This window comes from Mobula birostris, chromosome 2, assembly GCF_030028105.1.
Source record: "Mobula birostris isolate sMobBir1 chromosome 2, sMobBir1.hap1, whole genome shotgun sequence".
Taxonomy (NCBI): Eukaryota; Metazoa; Chordata; class Chondrichthyes; order Myliobatiformes; family Myliobatidae; genus Mobula; species Mobula birostris.
Window position 1 is genome coordinate 232,590,160 of NC_092371.1, and position 14,647 is coordinate 232,604,806.

General features: G+C 42.3%; 1 protein-coding gene across 1 annotated transcript in view; it reads right to left on the bottom strand.

The window, feature by feature from the left end:
• Positions 1-5,890: 5,890 nt before the first annotated feature.
• The window catches only part of slc35f1 (solute carrier family 35 member F1), a 379,593-nt gene continuing 370,836 nt past the window's right edge, over positions 5,891-14,647 (bottom strand). Inside the window, exon 8 of the mRNA XM_072279244.1 lies at positions 5,891-6,941. Within this exon, the coding sequence (XP_072135345.1) occupies positions 6,717-6,941 (225 nt within the window). The 3' untranslated portion in view covers positions 5,891-6,716. The remainder of the gene's footprint in view (positions 6,942-14,647) is intronic.

The window sequence follows — 14,647 nt, forward strand, 5'->3', positions numbered from 1 at the left end:
CTTCTTCTGAAATGTACAACCGTACATTTCTCAACATTGTATCTCATCTGCCATTTCTTTGCCCACTCTCCTAAACTGACTAAGTCTCTCTGCAACCTTTCCGTTTCTTCAACATTTCCTGCTCCTCCACCTATCTTGGTGTCATCCGCAAACTTAGCCACAAAACCATTTAATCCATAATCCAAACCATCGGTATACATCGTAAAAAGAAGTGACCCCAATACCGACCCCTGCGGAACACCACTAGTAACGGGCAACCAATCAGAATAGGATCCCTTTATTCCCACTCTTTGCTTTCTGCCTATCAGCCAATGCTTCACTCATTTCAATATCTTTCCTATAATTCCATGGGCTCTCATCTTATTAAGCAGCCTCATATGCCGCACCTTATCGAAGGTCTTTTGAAAATCCAAATACACAACATCCACAGCCTCTCCCTTGTCAGTCTTATTCAAGATTACCTCAAAAAATTCCAATAGGATGGTGAGACAGGATCTTCCCTTCATGAAACCGTGCTGGCTTCGGCCTATCTTGTCATGCACTTCAAGGTATTTCATAACCTCGCCCTTGAGGATTGACTCCAATATCTTTCCAACTACCGATGTCAGACTAATAGGTCTGTAATTTTCTTTTTGCTGCCTCCTTCCTTTCTTAAATAACGGAACTACATTTGCGACCTTCCAGTCCTCCGGAACCATGCCAGAGTCTATTGATTCCTGGAAGATCATTTCCAATGCTTCCACAATCTCCAAAGCCACCTCCTTCAGAACCCTTGGGTGCACCTCATCCGGACCGGGAGACTTATCTATTCTTAGTCCACTTAGCTTCCCAAGCACTTTCTCTCTAGTAATCTTGACTGTACCTAATTCTATTCCCTGATACCTCTGGCTATCAGGTATATTGCTCATGTCTTCCACTGTGAAGACTGATGCAAAATACTCATTCAGTTCCTCCACCATCTCTTTGTTATCCATTATAATTTCTCCAGCATCATTTTCAACCGGTCCCATATCTACCCTTGTCACTCTTTTACTCTTCATATATTTAAAAAAAACTCTTAGTATCCTTTTTTATGTTAATCGCCAACTTACTTTCATAATTCATCTTTTCTTTCCTAATGACTTTCTTAGTTTCTTTCTGTAAGTTTTTAAAAATCTTCCAGTCCTCATTTTTCCCACTAATTTTTGCTTCCTTGTACGCCGTTTCTTTTGCTTTTATTTTTATCTTAACCTCTCTCGATAGCCACATTTGTGCCATTTTTCCATTCATGATTTTCTTTTTTCTTGGAATATATTTTTCCTGCATTTTCCTTATTTCTTGTAGGAATTTCATACAATTCTGCTCTGCCGTCCCTCCATTTAGATTACTTTTCCAATCGACTTGGGCCAGTTCCTCTTTCATACCACTGTAATTTCCCCTGTTCCACTGAAATATCGATACACCTGATATCAGCTTCTCCTTTTCAAATTTGAAACTGAACTCAATCATATTATGATCACTACTTCCAAGGGGTTCCTTTACCTCCAGCTCCCTAATCGCCTCAGGTTCGTTACACAGCACCCAATCCAAAACAGCCAGTCCCCTGGTGGGCTTCTGGACAAGCTGCTCCAAAAAGCCGTCATGTAGGCATTCTACAAACTCCCTCTCCTGAGATCCAGTACCTTCCTGACTTTCCCAATCCACTTTCATATTAAAATCCCCCATAATTATCTTGACATTTTCCTTCTGACATGCTTTTTCTATTTCCAGCTGCAACTTGTAGTCCACATCCTGGCTGCTGTTTGGAGGCCTGTATATAACTGCTATTAGTGTCTTTTTACCCTTGCCATTTCTTAATTCTACCCATAAGGATTCTACCTCTTCAGATCCTATGCCCCTTCTTTCTTGTGATTTGATATCGTTACTTACCATCAGGGCCACGCCACCCCCTTTACCTACCTTCCTATCCTTCCTGTACACTGTGTATCCTTGGATATTCAGCTCCCAATCACATCCATCATTTAGCCATGACTCGGTGATGGCCACAATGTCATACCTTTTAACCTGCAGCTGTGCAGCAAGGTCATCCACTTTATTTCTAATGCTGCGTGCATTTAAGTACAGTACATTTAGATCAGTATCTGTCGTCAATTTTGCTATATTTTTATCTTGCAGCAAATTATCCTGTATATTCACCGGCCTGTCCTTCTTGTCATCTTTGCTGCACAGTATTTTTGACTTATTTCTATTTTCCTCTTCCTCGACCCTAACACCTTGGTTTCTTTCCCCTTGTCAACTTAGTTTAAACCCTCCCTGACAGCTATATTAAACAATCCTGCCAGGATATTAGTACCTTTTGGGATCAGGTGTAATCCATCTTTTTTTTATAAGTCATACCTTCCCCAAAATAGATCTCAATGATTCAAGAATTTGAAGCCCTGACCCCTGCACCAGTTACTTAGCCACACATTCATTATTGGCTAGCTTACTTTTGTATTCCATTTTTACCTTCTTAATGACTTTTTTATTGCCTTCTGCTGGTTTTTAAAAGCTTCCCAATCCTCTAACTTCCCACTAATTTTTGCTATATTATATGCCCTCTCTTTGGTTTTTATGTTAGCTTTGACTTCTCTTGTTAGCCGTCATTGTGTCATCTTTCCTTTTGAATACTTCTTCCCCTTTTGGATGGATATATACTGTGTCTTCCAAATTCCTTCCAGAAATTCCAGCCATTGCTGCTTTCGTCACCCTGCCAGCGTTCTTTTCCAATAAATTCTGTCCTACTCCTCTCTCATGTGTCTGTAATTCCCTCTACTTCACTGTAATACTGATACATCTGACTTTAGCTTCTCCTTTTCAAATTTCAGGGTGACTTCAATCATATTATGTTCATTTTCCCCTAAGGGTTCTTTTACTTTAAGCTCTCTAATCAATTTGGTTCATTGCACAACACCCAATCCAGACTAGCTAAATCCCTAGTGGACTCAACCACCAGCTGCTCTAAAAAGCCATCTCATAGGTACTCTAGAAACTCCACTTGCAGAAATCCAGCACTAACCCAATTTTCTCAATCTACCCGTATATTGAAATTCCCCATGACTATTCGAACATTGCCTTTTTGGCATGCAGTTTCTAACTCCCATTGTAATTTGAAGGATACATCCTTACTACTATTTGGGGGTCTGTATATAACTCTGAATAAGATCTGTTTACCTTTGAAGTTCCTTAGTGCTATACATAATGATTCAACACCTTTTTTGACCCTATTTCACCTCTTTCTAATGACTTGATTTCATTTTTTACCAACAGAGCAATGCCACCCTCTCTGCCTTAGTGCCTATCCTTTCAATATAATGCGTATCCTTAAACATTAAGCTCCCAGCTATCATCTTTTAGCCCTGATTCAGTGATGCTTACATCATCATACCTGCCAATCTGCAACTGGGCTGCAAGTACATCTACCTTATTCCGTATACTGCACGTATTCCACTACAACACCTTCAGTCCTGCATTCACCCTTTTCAATTTTGTCCACCTTTTACACTGCAATTTATCCTGTTGACTGTAATTTTACCCAATCAACCGTCTCTCCACACTACACATTGCCTTTGTTTGTAAACCAGCTACCTCATCTTCAGCACTATGATCTGCCTTTCCTATGATTCTTCTTGCATTGAAATAGAGGCAGCTCAGGACACTAGTTGCACCATGTTCAAGCTTTTGATTCCTAACTTTGTCTGAAGTCTTACCAACATCTGCCTCCACAATCTCTCCACTAAATGTTCTGGAACTTTGGTTCCTATCCCCTTGCAACTCTAGTTTAAACCCCACCATGCAACATTTACAAACCTTCCCACTAGGATATTAGTCCCCCCTCCAGTTCTGGTACAAACAGTCCCTTCTTTACAGGCCCACCTTCCCTGGAAGAAAGCCCAATGATCCAAAAATCTTATGCCTTCCCTCCTACATCAACTCCTCAGCTGTGTATTAAACTGTATAATCTTCCTCGTTCTGGCCTCAGCATGTGGCATGGGTAGGAGTCCTGCGATTACAACCCTGGAGGTCTTGCCCTTTAATTTAGCACCTAACTCCCAGAAATCCCCTTGCACCACGACCATGACCTCTGGCTGTTCCTCCTCCCACTTAAAAATGCTAAGGACTCGACCTGAGATATCCTGGACCCTAGCATCTGGGAGGCAGCACACCATCTGTGAACCTTGTTCTCACCCACAGAGCCTACTGTCTGTTCCACAGCGTTCCTCTTCTCCTCCCTTTCTCTCTGAGTCACAGAGGCAGACTCAGTGTTAGAGACCCGACCACTGTCACTTTCCTCTGTAGGTCATCTTCCTGACAGTATCCAGAGTGATAAACCTGTGATTGAGGTGGATGGCCACAGGGGTGCTTTGTATTGGCTCCTTCACCCCTTTCCCCTTCCTGTCACCCAGTTTCCTGTGTCCTGCTTCTTGGGTGTAACCACCTCTCCATATGTCCTATCTATCTTGCCCTCAGCCTCCCAAATGATCTGGAGTTCATCCAGTTCCAGCTCCAACTCCTTAAAGCAGAATGTTTGAAACTGCAGATGGATGCATTTCTTGCAGTTGTAGCCATCAGGGACACTGGAGGTCTCCCTGTCTTCCCGCATCCTGCAAGAGGAGCAATTCACTATCCTGCCTGTCATCCCTGCTGTCCTAGCTGAGCAAATGTAAAGAAGAGAAGGAAGCCTCCCCTGGCTGAAGCCTTGAAGAGCTAAAGTCTTAAAATTACCTCTCTGACTCTGTCCACACAGATGATGGCCACTGCACTTGCCCCTGGCTTCCTTTAATTTGCTTTTACTAATCAATCCCAAAAGCTGTTATCTTGACCATGTCTGCAGGCTTCTCTGCATTGAGTTGTTGCCACAGGATTGGGTATTAGTCATTGGCATTAATAAGCAGGTGTACAGGGGTCCCTAATAAAGTGGCCACTGAGTGTACAGTATATCTCTTTGGAGATGGCGGTGGTAACGGAGGATGATGAACGCTACCACTAAACATACCCTTAGTTACCCCCTCTGCTTTCCATAGGGATCATTCCCTCCACAATTCCCCTGTCCAACCATCCCTCCCCACTAACCTCCCTCCCACCATTTATCCCTGCATGCGGCTGAAGCTGCCCATACACCTCCTCCCTCATCTCCTTCCACGTGAAGCAACACCTCGCCTGTGAATCTGCTAGGGTCGCCTATTGAGTCCGGTGCTCCCGATGTGACCTCTGTAAATCGGGGGACCACTTCATCAAGCACCTCCCACAAGTGGCACTTCCCAGTGGCCAAACATTTTGATTCCGATTCCGATGTGTCGGCCCATGGCCTCCTTTTCTGCCAACATGACGCCACCCTCAAGGTAGAGGAGCAAAACCTTATATTCCATCTGGGTAGCCTCCCACCCCCCACTCCTTCTTCTGTTCCCCACTCTGACCTTTTACCCCTTCTCATCTCCCTATCACTTTCCCTTCAGTCTCCTTTTCCTTCCCTTTCTCCTATGGTCCACTCCTATCAGATTCCTTCTTCTCCAGCCCTTGACCTTTCCCACCCACCCAGCTTCACCTATCACCTTCTAGCTAGATTCTTTCCCCTCCCCCTCCACTTTTTTATTATGGTATCTTGCCCTTTCCTTCTCAGTCCTGAAGAAGGGTCTCAACTCAAAATGTTGTCTGTTTATTCACTTCCACAGATGCTGCCTGACCTGCTGAGTTTCTCCAGCGCTTTGTGTGTGCAGCAATGTATGAAACCTAATTGCTGAATCATGATCATATCTACTTACTAATTGCTGGAAATTACAGACAACTGCAAGATAATGTGAAAGATAATGATAGTACTATATTTTTTCATTGTTGACTGATTAATTACAAGACAAGAAGCTATGTTGTAATATTATCTTTCATAAAGCATTTATTTGAAAACATCATACAGGCATTACATTGCCACAGCCAGTCCATAAAGAGCATGCAGATATCAAAAAGATAAAGGGCATCTTTCAGTTGAACTGTGCAGTTTTTGGTTTGTTTTCTTGTAGTGGTGCTAAGTTTAACTGTCTCATGTTATTTTTGTATTTAACAGTTGATTTCTACCCATGGGGTACAGTCCATACTTACTGTAACCTAATTATGAAGACTACTATTATTAAAGCAACACAAAGGTACTACACAACGTGTCAAAATGTTAACAGCACAAGTTAGCAAATTCTAAACTATACAATAACCCATTCTAGAATTACACAGGTTCAGAGGTCATATAATGGCGCTTTGAATAGAAAGATAACATCACCCTATAAATGACTTCGTAGATGGCCTTAGCATGAAATCATTCATGTGCAAAAAGATGGGAATGACTTGAAATGAGAAAAAATACAGTGCATATTTAAACTCAGTTAAAATCCCCTTTATTCCCTTACAGTGGTAATGATATATAGACTATATTATAAAAATGCTTTCGATGGCACTTTATAAACCATCAGTTGATTGCAATCCACTTAAAAACTCTTAGTCAGTGAACTGACACATTAAACCCAATTATCTCAAATAACATTTCACTAAATTCTATGATTAGTAAAAACAAATCTAGAGATTTGGCTTGGTAAAATAAATATTACGATGCAATAAACAAAGACTGGGGAAATGAGGTGATGTAAACAAACAAAAAGAATCTGGAATGCAGAACAAAATCCATCGGAACGCCGGGGAGCAAGCGTTGTGCCTCTTCAAGGAACTCTGACATGAGCCTCCTCTTCAGTCTCCTGTCCCAGGCTGGAATACGTTACTGATGGCTCCAGCTGTCCGGTGGCTGGTATCTCCACTGCAGGACCTGCCGGGTTGCGGAACTGCTTGTATACACGTGGATCTTGGGCCACATACGTGGAAGTGGAAGAGTACAAGATTAATCCAAGAATGATTGTGAAAAATGACAGAAGGTAGAGTCCTGAAAACTGCAAAGAGAAAAAAAGGTTTTTAAAAAAAAATGATTAATGCAAATCCCGTATGAACATCGCAAAAACTCATTTTATAATTTTCTCATCCATAAAATTCAAAATGAATTCCATACTTCCGCACGGAATGAGTTTGTTTACTCACATACTTACTTCCTGATAATCTTAAAACTATATTCTATAAAACAGATAATGGAATTTTGAGTGTAGCGTTACAGGCAGTGTCATAATTTGTACCAGCCCATTTTCAGGCTTGATTTCAGATCTATCATTTTGACTTTATTGAATGTTAAATTCACTTTTGCTTCCTTTTGAGCGTTTCATCAAGAAGACTGTCAATTTGCCTACCATCACAGCAGCAAATGCCATTTCATTGGCTCTTCACTCAACCCTGAAACATCTGGACAGTGAAGATTCATACATCAGGATGCTCATTAGTGACTCCAGCTTGGCATTCAGTATTATCATCTCCTCAAAACTAACAAAAAATTCCAAAACCCGGGTCTCAATCTTTTGTGAGGCCGGATCCTTGATTTCCTCATTTGCAGATCTCAGTCAGTTCACATTGGTAACAGCAACTCCTCCACAATCCCCATCAGCAAACGTGCACCACAGGAATGTCAGCTTAGTCCCCTGCGCGACTCCCTTTATTCATATGACTGTGCGGTTGCCATATTTAAGTTTCCTATTGACACTACTGCGTTGGCCGGATCAAAGGTGGTGAAGGGATGCTGAATATCTGGTTGAGTGGCGCCAGAACAACAACCTCCCGATGGCAGCAAGACAAAAGAGCTGATTATTGATTACAGGAGGAGGAAGCCGAAGGTCCATGAACCAGTCCGCGTCAGGGAAATCAGAAGTGCAGAGTATCAGTAACTTTAAATTCCTCTGTATTATCATCTCAAAGGATCTGCCCTGGGTCCAGCATGCAAGTGTGATTAAAAAGAATGCACAACAGTGCCTCTACTTTCTTAGAAGTTTGCTTTGATTTGGGACGTCATCGAAAACTTTGACAAATTTCTGTAGATGTGCAGTGGAGAGTATATTGACTGGTTGCATCACAGACTGGTATGGAAACACCACTGCCCTTGACCAGAAAAACCTACAAAAAGTCATGGATACAGCCCATTCCATCATGGGTAAACCCCTCCCCACCATTGAGCACATCTACATGGGGCATTGTTGCACACCGTCCAAGCCATGTTCTCTTCTGTCTGTTGCCATCAGAAAGGAGGTACAGGAGCTTCAGGACTGACAGCACCATATTCAAGAACAGTTGCTACCCCTCAACCATTAGTTTCTTGAACCAAAGGGGATAACTTCAATCAATTTCACTCACCCCAACACTGAACTGAAACTAACCTATGGATTCACTATCGAGGACGCTTCATCTCATGTTCTCAATCTTTAATGATTATTATTACTATTTCTCTTTGTACTTGCACAGTTTGTTGTCTTTTGCACATTGTCTTTTTTGTCCGTCTTGTGTGTGGTCTTTCATTGATTCCATTGTGTTTCTTTATACTTGCTGTTTATGTCCACAAGAATATGAATCTCAGCATTGTCCATGGTGACATATATGTACTGAGATAATAAATTTGCTTTGTATTTTTTGTATGAATTACTTACAGTCTAACAAAACGTAAAGCAAAATATTGCCAAAGCTGAAAATCTAAAATAAAAGCACAGCATTCTGCGGTGTCTAATTAAATTAACAGTGTATAGTGGGGCAACACAATTTTTAATAAAAACATTAAAAGTGCAGTGCTAATAATAAAATATTTGCATGCTTTTTTTCAGAATTTAGGATGAATATTGAGAAGGCAATAAATTGCTTTGCTGTTCCATCCACTCAACTTTGAGCATTTCAAATACTTTAGATATTTGGATAATGGTTCAAGAACAAATGAAAAACATTACATGGTGTTTTATATTTGTATAATGAATCTGTTCAAATGGTATGCAGCATGTCCTGCAAGTATGCAGGCTCTCCACTCCCACAGAGTATACCTCTCTGATAATTCATCCGCATAATTGAACCTGAATCACTCTGTAGTTAATCTCAATGAACCACAGGCTTCATTATACCTTCAGTTATTCTTTGTACCAAATTGGAATACATTGAACAATATGTGAAATGCAAAATATTACCCTTGGGCCATTTGGAACTGAAATCTGCTTAATCAATCATTATATTGTCGCTTTATTTCAATACACTTTCTTACTTTTTCACAAGCACTCATCTGAAAAGGGTCTTCTTCTAATTAATCCCTGTGCATCACTTTGGCCTCTGATTTTTTTTTTGTTTTGTTAAATATCCTGAGAGTAATTCGTTATTTTGCCGAAATGCCTATTCTTTATGTGGGTTTTGAGAAATCAGAGTGTTATTTGTCTAGAGGGATCGCGCAAATTTAATTGGCTTGAGCATAGGCAGAGCCAGCTGGAATAATAAGTGCTGCTTCTTCCATTGATCCCACTTCCTACTCGTTGCGTCCACACTATAACCTGCTCTGTCAAGCAGGTGGACCGAGGGGCAACAGCAGTAAAAAGGATCACATCTACAGCTTCAGGCAGCACTTGAATTGGGGACCATGGTGACTACAAATCATGCAAAACCAATGGAGGCGCGTCTCGTTGTTTAGACATTCTTGTGAATCAAAATCTCAGACATCACCTCACCTTTTGCTGGTGGGGGAGGGGGGGATTGTTGCTCGCTGCCGCTTATGCGTGGGAGGGGTGAGTCTTTGGGGTTCTCACGTTTAACTGTCATTCATTCTTTGGAGCACTTCTCTGTTTTCGTGGATGTTTGCAAAGAAAAAGCATTTCAGGATGTATATTATACACATTTCTCTGACATTAAATTTGACCTTTGAACCTTTGAACACTGGCCCTGTTCGTGCGATAGTTATTTTAGATAGCTGCTCTTGTCCTTTCGTCCTCCAGACAGATGACACCAATGGCCCCAGTTCCAAATCGACAAGAGAAACCAGCGTCCACCCGCCCCTCCCAAACCAAGCATTCTCCTGTTCAGTCACCTCACTGCCAACATCTCCTCCCAGCCCCAATGTGGAGAAATCCATTGCATTGCCAGCCCCATGCTTGCACCCCATTCAAAGGCTCCTTGTTCCAAGTCCCAAACCTCTCATTAATCACAGCTCCCTGCAATCGACTCGTACTTTTAGCCAGTGGTAGGACTGTCTGCAATAGCAAGGGTTTCAGTCTCTGACAGCTTAAAACTCCGCAGTTCATTCCTGGGCTTAACAGCTTTCATCGTGGCCTCAGGGTCTTTAATTGCTCTGGATTTCCAGCCTGTGCAGAATCTCTCTGGCATTTTGTAACTCTGTTGCTTTGGATTCCCAACGTCTCTTACAGTATGGCTGTGGCTCTGAACTTCAGATGTGCTCCAGGACAAAGCATCGGGAGACTTGGTACATTCTCAGATGCATGAACCTTTCAGTTCTTCCACTGAATGCTTGGAATTTAAGACCAAATAACATTAAAAATGGATGGTGATGCTGAGAATGTACCTCTGCAAAGTGCTGCTACATGAGACTTGCCATTCTTATCTTGAAAGGGTTACAAAACACACTGTATATAAGCAATGAGTGTTTCATTTATTATAGTGCTACAGAAGTTACAGAATCAATTCAATTCTAAGATTAAGTAGATCTACAACTGTGGAACAAAGAATCAGAAGTCAGGATAAATTGTCTCCTTGAGAATCTAGTTCCACATTGCAAAACTGCTGTCTGCTTCAGGGGTTCCCAACTTGGGGTCCACAGACCACTTGCTTAATAGTATTGGTCCATGGCATAAAAAAGGTTGGAAACCCCTGGCTTAGACTGGGTAAAGCACAACAAGTTTGTGCTTTAGTTGAGGAGCAAATTCATTCAGTTATTAAACAAAGAAAATCTAGCACTAGGTCTGTAAAATTATATTGTCCCTGGTGATAGTGTTCAGAAGTACTAACGTAATGCAAGATATAAACATGAAGATAATTTTAGAAGGTTAGTGATGGTTATAGTTGAAAAGATGGGTTCTCATTCTCAGAACTCAATAAGCAAACCTGGTGTTTCAGGATCTACAGATACGGCCTGGAAGACGTGCACATTTGGCACGCGGCCCCGTAGACAACCGGAGTATTTCTGATGGTGGTGCCTGGGAGATTGAAACAGCTGGTGGTGTACACAATTGTCAGAAGCCCCTGCACTCAAGCAATCTCTCTCTCTTGATGGTGAGTGAGAGTCTGTAGGTCTTCGAGTCAGGTGGCTCGGACAAGCAGCGTGGCAGGCTGGACAATCGGAACAGCGACCGGTTGGTCTCCTCTCTCACTGGGGCAGGAGTGAGACAGAGCTTGTCTGAGATGTCGAAGTGTTGGGACAGACAGTTTTTGATGGACTCTGGATCATGGTCTCTGGGGGCTCTTCTATTGTTTGCCTGGTGGGTGGGGGCGTGTTTATGCCTTTGCCGCTGCTTGTGCGTGGGAAGGGAGGGAGGCTTTGGGGTAGTAAAGTTTTCGCTTACTTTCTCTGTTTCGTGGATGTCTGCAAAGAGTAAGAATTTCAGGTTGTATACTGTATGCATTCTCCAATATTAAATGGACCCATTGAAGATTCCAAAACATGCGAATGAGCCTGGGCCAGTTTGTCACTGTGGGCAGAATGGGAATCATTTGCCATACATATGCCAAATTAAAACAACAAAGATATTAATTCTTAGAGTAAAGGGCAGATATCCTCAGTGAGTCTGAAGGAAATGGGGCAAATAAAAGCTATTGTAGTTTATGGTTTATTCTCGGAGGAAAAATTTTCACAGCAAAAAGTCACAGTCAGAATATATCCTGAATTGCTGTTGCCTGAATTTTCTGTTTTTACTTTAGCTTCCCATCTTCTGTAGATTTTTGGTTTTCATGTGGTACTAAACACATACTTGTTTCACCTCATTATCTGACACCAAATAGTGTGGCTGGAAGTCAGGGTTGTTCAAGAAGCATCAAACATTATAGAGCACTGAAAATTAAAAATGTGACATTGACTATCAAAATTATTGTCAGACTACAAAAGGGCACTGAAATAGACTGGCTGAGTTTTTAGTGTGTAGAATATTCAGAATATAATGAGTCCTAATAAATAGTCTTGACCGGCAATGTCGACTCTTTATTCCTACCAAAGATGTTGCCTGAGCTGTTGAGTTCCTCCAGCATTTTGAAGGTGTCATTCTGGATTTCCAGCATCTGCAGAATCTCTCGTGTTTATCAGAATATAATTGTGTTCGGGGCAGCTGTAACTTCACAGGATTGTGAAAAGGAGCAATTGAGACAAAATTAAATGATTCAATCCAAGAAGAGAATCAGTGTAAGCAACAAAGAGTCTGTGTGTTAACACCACCCAGCAAACCTTGTCACTGGGAAATAGGATGTTGGAGTGATAGCTCAAACATGTGGCGCTGTGAGTTATCCTGTGAAGATAGGAGATAAAATTAGAACTGTGCACATATAACACCTGATTCTTGCAAAAATACACGAGAATATTGAAAAGATATGTGACCATGAGTGTATTTCAATAGTTGAAAATGTGGAATTGTAGAAGCCGTGACATAAAATTGTATTGAACTGAATCGTGGTGGATGCCTTTCTCATGTACATTCGAATGCTGTTCATAGATTTCAGCTCAGCATTCAACACAATCATTCCTCAACACTTGATTGGAAAGCTGAGCCTACTGGGCCTGAACACCTCCCTCTGCAACTGGATTCTAGACTTCCAGACTGGGAGACCTCAGTCAGTCCGGACATCTCCAACACCATCACACTGAGCACGGCAGTCCACTGCTGTTCACTCCGCTGACCCACGACTGTGCTGCAACACACAGCTCGAATTACATCATCAAAGTCGCCGATGATACGACCGTGGTGGGTCTCATCTGTAAGAACAATGAGTCAGCATACAGAGAGGAGGTGCAGCGGCTAACGGACTGGTGAAGAGCCAACAACCTGTATCTGAATGTGAACAAAACAAAAGAGATGGTTGTTGACTTCAGGAGGACACGGAGCCACCAATCTCCGCTGAACATCGATGGTTCCTCCATAGAGATCATTAAGAGCACCAAATTTCTTGGTGTTCACCTGGTGGAGAATCTCACCTGGTCCCTCAACACCAGCTCCATAGACAAGAAAGCCCAGCAGTGTCTCTACTTTCTGTGAAGGCTGAAAAAAGTCCAATTTCCACCCCCCCCACCCCCATCCTCACCACATTCTACAGAGGATGCATTGAGAGTATCCTGAGCGGCTGCATTACTGCCTGGTTCAGAAATTGCACCGTCTCGGAGGAACTGTAACGAAAACCAATTTCCCCCGGGATCAATAAAGTATGACTATGACTATGGATCGCAAGACCCTGCAGCGGATAGTGAGATCAGCTGAAGGGATCATCGGGGTCTCTCTTCCCACCATCTCACAGGTGGATAGGGTAGGTAAGAAAGCTTATGGGGTGTTAGCTTTCATAAGTCGAGGGATAGAGTTTAAGAATCGCGATGTAATGATGCAGATCTATAAAAATTTGGTTAGATCACACTTGGAGTACTGTGTCCAGTTCTGGTCGCCTCCCTATAGGAAGGATGTGGAAGCATTGGAAATACAGAGGAGATTTACCAGGATGCTGCCTGGTTTAGAGAGTATGCATTATGATCAGAGATTAAAGGAGCTAGGGCTTTACTCTTTGGAGAGAAGGGAGATGAGAGGAGACATGATAGAGGTGTACAAGAGGAATAGACAGAGTGGATAGCCAGCGCCTCTTCCCCAGGGCACCACTGCTCAATACAAGAGGACATGGCTTTAAGGTAAGGGGTGGGAAGTTCAAGGGGGATATTAGAGGAAGGTTTTTTACTCTGTGACGAAAAACCAAGTTATCAGAAGATTGATGCTAATGAGAAAGAGATAAGGGAGACAATGGAGGAACGATCAAAATGTTAATGAGAGAGAAGAGAGAGATAACGGAAAAGAAACACAGTTCAGAATATTGACAGACCGGTTGCTTTGAACCGGAACTGTTTTAAGTTTGATGGACAGGTGATACCCCAGCAGGGGGATAAAAAGAACAGGTTTGCTAAGGCACAACACACACCACGAGATTATGAGATAACGAGACCCTGGAAGAGCGATGTGCCCCCACAAGTTGGTGAGAGTTGGAGGTCTGGTTCGAGGGAACCGACCATAGACTGACAGGGTGAATAGGGACGATCAGCGGGAACCTGGTGTGTGTGTCCGCCCTTGCCTGGGTACCGGGTTCACTGCGGAAGAACGGTCGTATCCGGAACAGAGGGGTCACAGTCGGTGACCACAGAAGACATAAAAGGGTTCGCCCAAAAGCTAACTGCGAAGAACATCAAAGGTCCGTTTGAACCAAAATTTGCATTCTCTCTCTCTCTCTCTCCAACGGCACAACAGTGATTACTGCGAAATGTACTAAGCTGAACTGAACTCTGCGTCACTTGAGACTGATTATTTTACCCCTAGACTGCAATAGAGCTTGATTGATTCCTATTACCCTAGTTCTGTGTACATGTGTGTTTTATCATTGCTAACCTGTTGCATTTATATCCTTACAATTAGAGTAGTGTTACTTATTTCTTTAATAAAACTTTATTAGTTTCTGTTAAACCAGACTCCAACACGTGGTCCATTTCTGCTGGTTTGGCAACCCAGTTACG